Genomic DNA, 2,414 nt, shown 5'->3' on the forward strand with positions numbered 1-2,414 from the left:
TTGGCAGGGTGATGTCTCTGCTTTTTAGTATGCTGTCTAGATTTGCCATAGCTTTCCTCCCCAGGAGCAAGCGTCTTTTAATTTCTTGGCTGCAGTCCCCATCTGAGGTGATCTTGGAGCCCAGGAAGATAAAATCTGTCACTACCTCCATTTCTTCCCCATCTATTTGCCAGGAATTGAGAGGGCCGGATGCCATGATTTTGGTTTTCTTAATGTTGAGTTTCAAGCCAACTTTTGCACTCTCCTTCTTCACCCGCATCAAGAGGCTCTTTAGTTCCTCTTCACTTTCTGGAGGTAAAAATAAATTTATTAAATTGAACATAACACATAGCAATTGAACACAGCTGTCACATTTGTTGACCATTGTGTATAGTTTATCTTTTCTGTGAATATGTACAAAAAGTCCTTGGGGTTTCCACCAGTATCATCTTTGCAGGTAAATAACCTCCAGTCCGTTTCATAAATGACAGGACATGAAAGGCTTTTTTGGGTTTAGCTGCACTTCTGAACTTTCATTCCTCCCCCAGGATGGGGTCCAAGTGAGGAAAACCTCTGAGCGAGAGGGGCCAGTCACAAGTACGAAGCCATGGCGAGCCAAGGAGGGGAACATGCTCTACAGCCGCTTTGTGAAGGTGACGGGCTGTGGTGGAGGACCGGTGCCTGGGAGACCGTCGGGATGGAGCTTTTCCTGGGTAGTGGGCAGAGTGCCAGAGATTCGTCTGATTTGCCCTCCTTGCAGGCAGCTACCCTGATATCTGGCACAGAGGAGCCTATGAACCCCATGTCCTCCGTAGAACAGGAGGAGGAGAAACTGGACCTCGCCACAGCAAGGAGGTAAGGCTGAGGAGGGGCTTGGAGAAACCCGGCTCCTGTCCCACTCCAGCCACGCAAATGCTGACCAGGTTGGTTCCCCCCCTTCTGTCTTTTGCAGGCTGACTGACCAGGAGCTGTTCCAGGCCTGTGGGGGAAGAACAGTCCACAAGTGAGCAAGCAGGGGAGGGTGGACCTAGACACAGGTTTTGGGGGAAGACCCAGTGCTGGATGGGTTGTGGTGCAACAAGTACAGGCAGACCCTCTGAACCGATCGAGCAGGCCTCTGTCCCAGTGACACAGGGCTTGCCGGGGGTGGGGTTTACCCAGTGGGGTTGGCTGTCATGCTGGCCTGGCTACTGCAGGGCCCCCACTGAAGTTCCCAGAAGGGGCAGGAGAGGGCAGCTGAGTCCCCCTGCCCCTGTGGCTCTTGTGGAGATGAGTCTTCCTTAATCCCAGCCCCTCCTATGCTGTTGCCAGGCTAGGCCAGCAACTCCTGCCTTCCAACCCCGCGAACATCAAGGCGGGCCCGGCCTCATGTCTCTCCTTTGCTGCTTCTCCAGGGGTGCTCGGCATGGCATCACGATGAGGGCAAAGCTCGCCCGGCTGGAAGAGCAGGAAAAGGCTTTCTTGGCTAGCTCTGTCCAGTGGAAGGACGGGCCGGGGACGGCCCCCAGCAGCTGCCCTGACCCGCAAGCCAAGAAACGCAAAAGAAGCAAAGCGGGGGCTGCTACAGAGAAGAGCCAGGTGGGGGAGGACTGCCTCAAGGCCAAGCCCAAGAAGAAGAAGAAGAAGAAGACGAAGACCAATGGCAAGGAGCTGAATGGGCCCTAGGGAGACGGCAGGCCAAGCGTGGCAGCCAGAGGAGCAGAACGGCTGGGAGCTTCAACCCTGCTCGAGCTGCACTTGTGCACTTGTCCAACAAAGGACTGGCTCATCTCCTTCACTAAGGAGTGCGTTACGTTGAAAATTGTACAGATAAATTATTTTTACATAAATAGATAATACATCTACACAATATTGCTTAATTTTCCTTAAAGACTTGGAAGCCTTTGCCTATAGATTTCTTATTCATACTGAAGGGGGCGGGTGGGTGGGTGTGTCTGACAGCATCTCTTGCTCCTGGAAAAAATCAATTGAAGTATCAGATTTTGAAAAATAATATAAAAATTTAAAATGAAGGCAAGGATACACCGCTGCTGCGCGAGCTGCACTGGCTGCCAGTGGCCTTCCGGGTACGCTTTAAGGTGCTAGTTACCACCTTTAAAGCGCTCCATGGCATCGGTCCTGGCTATCTCCGAGACCGCCTTCTGCCGCAGATTCCCTCCCACAGGCCGGTACGCTCCCACAGAGCGGGCCTCCTCAGGGTGCCGTCGGCCAAGCAATGTCGGCTGGCGACCCCCATGGGGAGGGCCTTCTCTGTGGGTGCCCCCACCCTCTGGAACGAACTACCCCCCGAGATCCGGACGATTCCGGATCTCTTAACCTTCCGCCGCGCCCTCAAGACATGGCTTTTTCAACAAGCGGGCCTGACCTAGGGTGAGTTTTAAATAGGGATAATTCTTAACGATTTTAAAGTTTCAGGGGATTTTTAAGGATAATTT

General features: G+C 52.9%; 1 protein-coding gene across 1 annotated transcript; it reads left to right on the forward strand.

The window, feature by feature from the left end:
• Positions 1-527: 527 nt before the first annotated feature.
• Positions 528-1,809, forward strand: LOC107301969 (G patch domain-containing protein 4-like; the record flags this gene model as incomplete). The annotated part of the gene is made up of 4 exons (XM_015831112.1): positions 528-632; positions 740-834; positions 932-982; positions 1,374-1,809. Coding segments are annotated over 4 exons (522 nt in total), but the record flags the coding sequence as incomplete, so codon positions are not given.
• Positions 1,810-2,414: the final 605 nt, after the last annotated feature.

This window comes from Protobothrops mucrosquamatus, unplaced genomic scaffold (genome assembly GCF_001527695.2).
Source record: "Protobothrops mucrosquamatus isolate PMUCROS unplaced genomic scaffold, P.Mucros_1.0 scaffold21150, whole genome shotgun sequence".
In the NCBI taxonomy this organism is placed as follows: Eukaryota; Metazoa; Chordata; class Lepidosauria; order Squamata; family Viperidae; genus Protobothrops; species Protobothrops mucrosquamatus.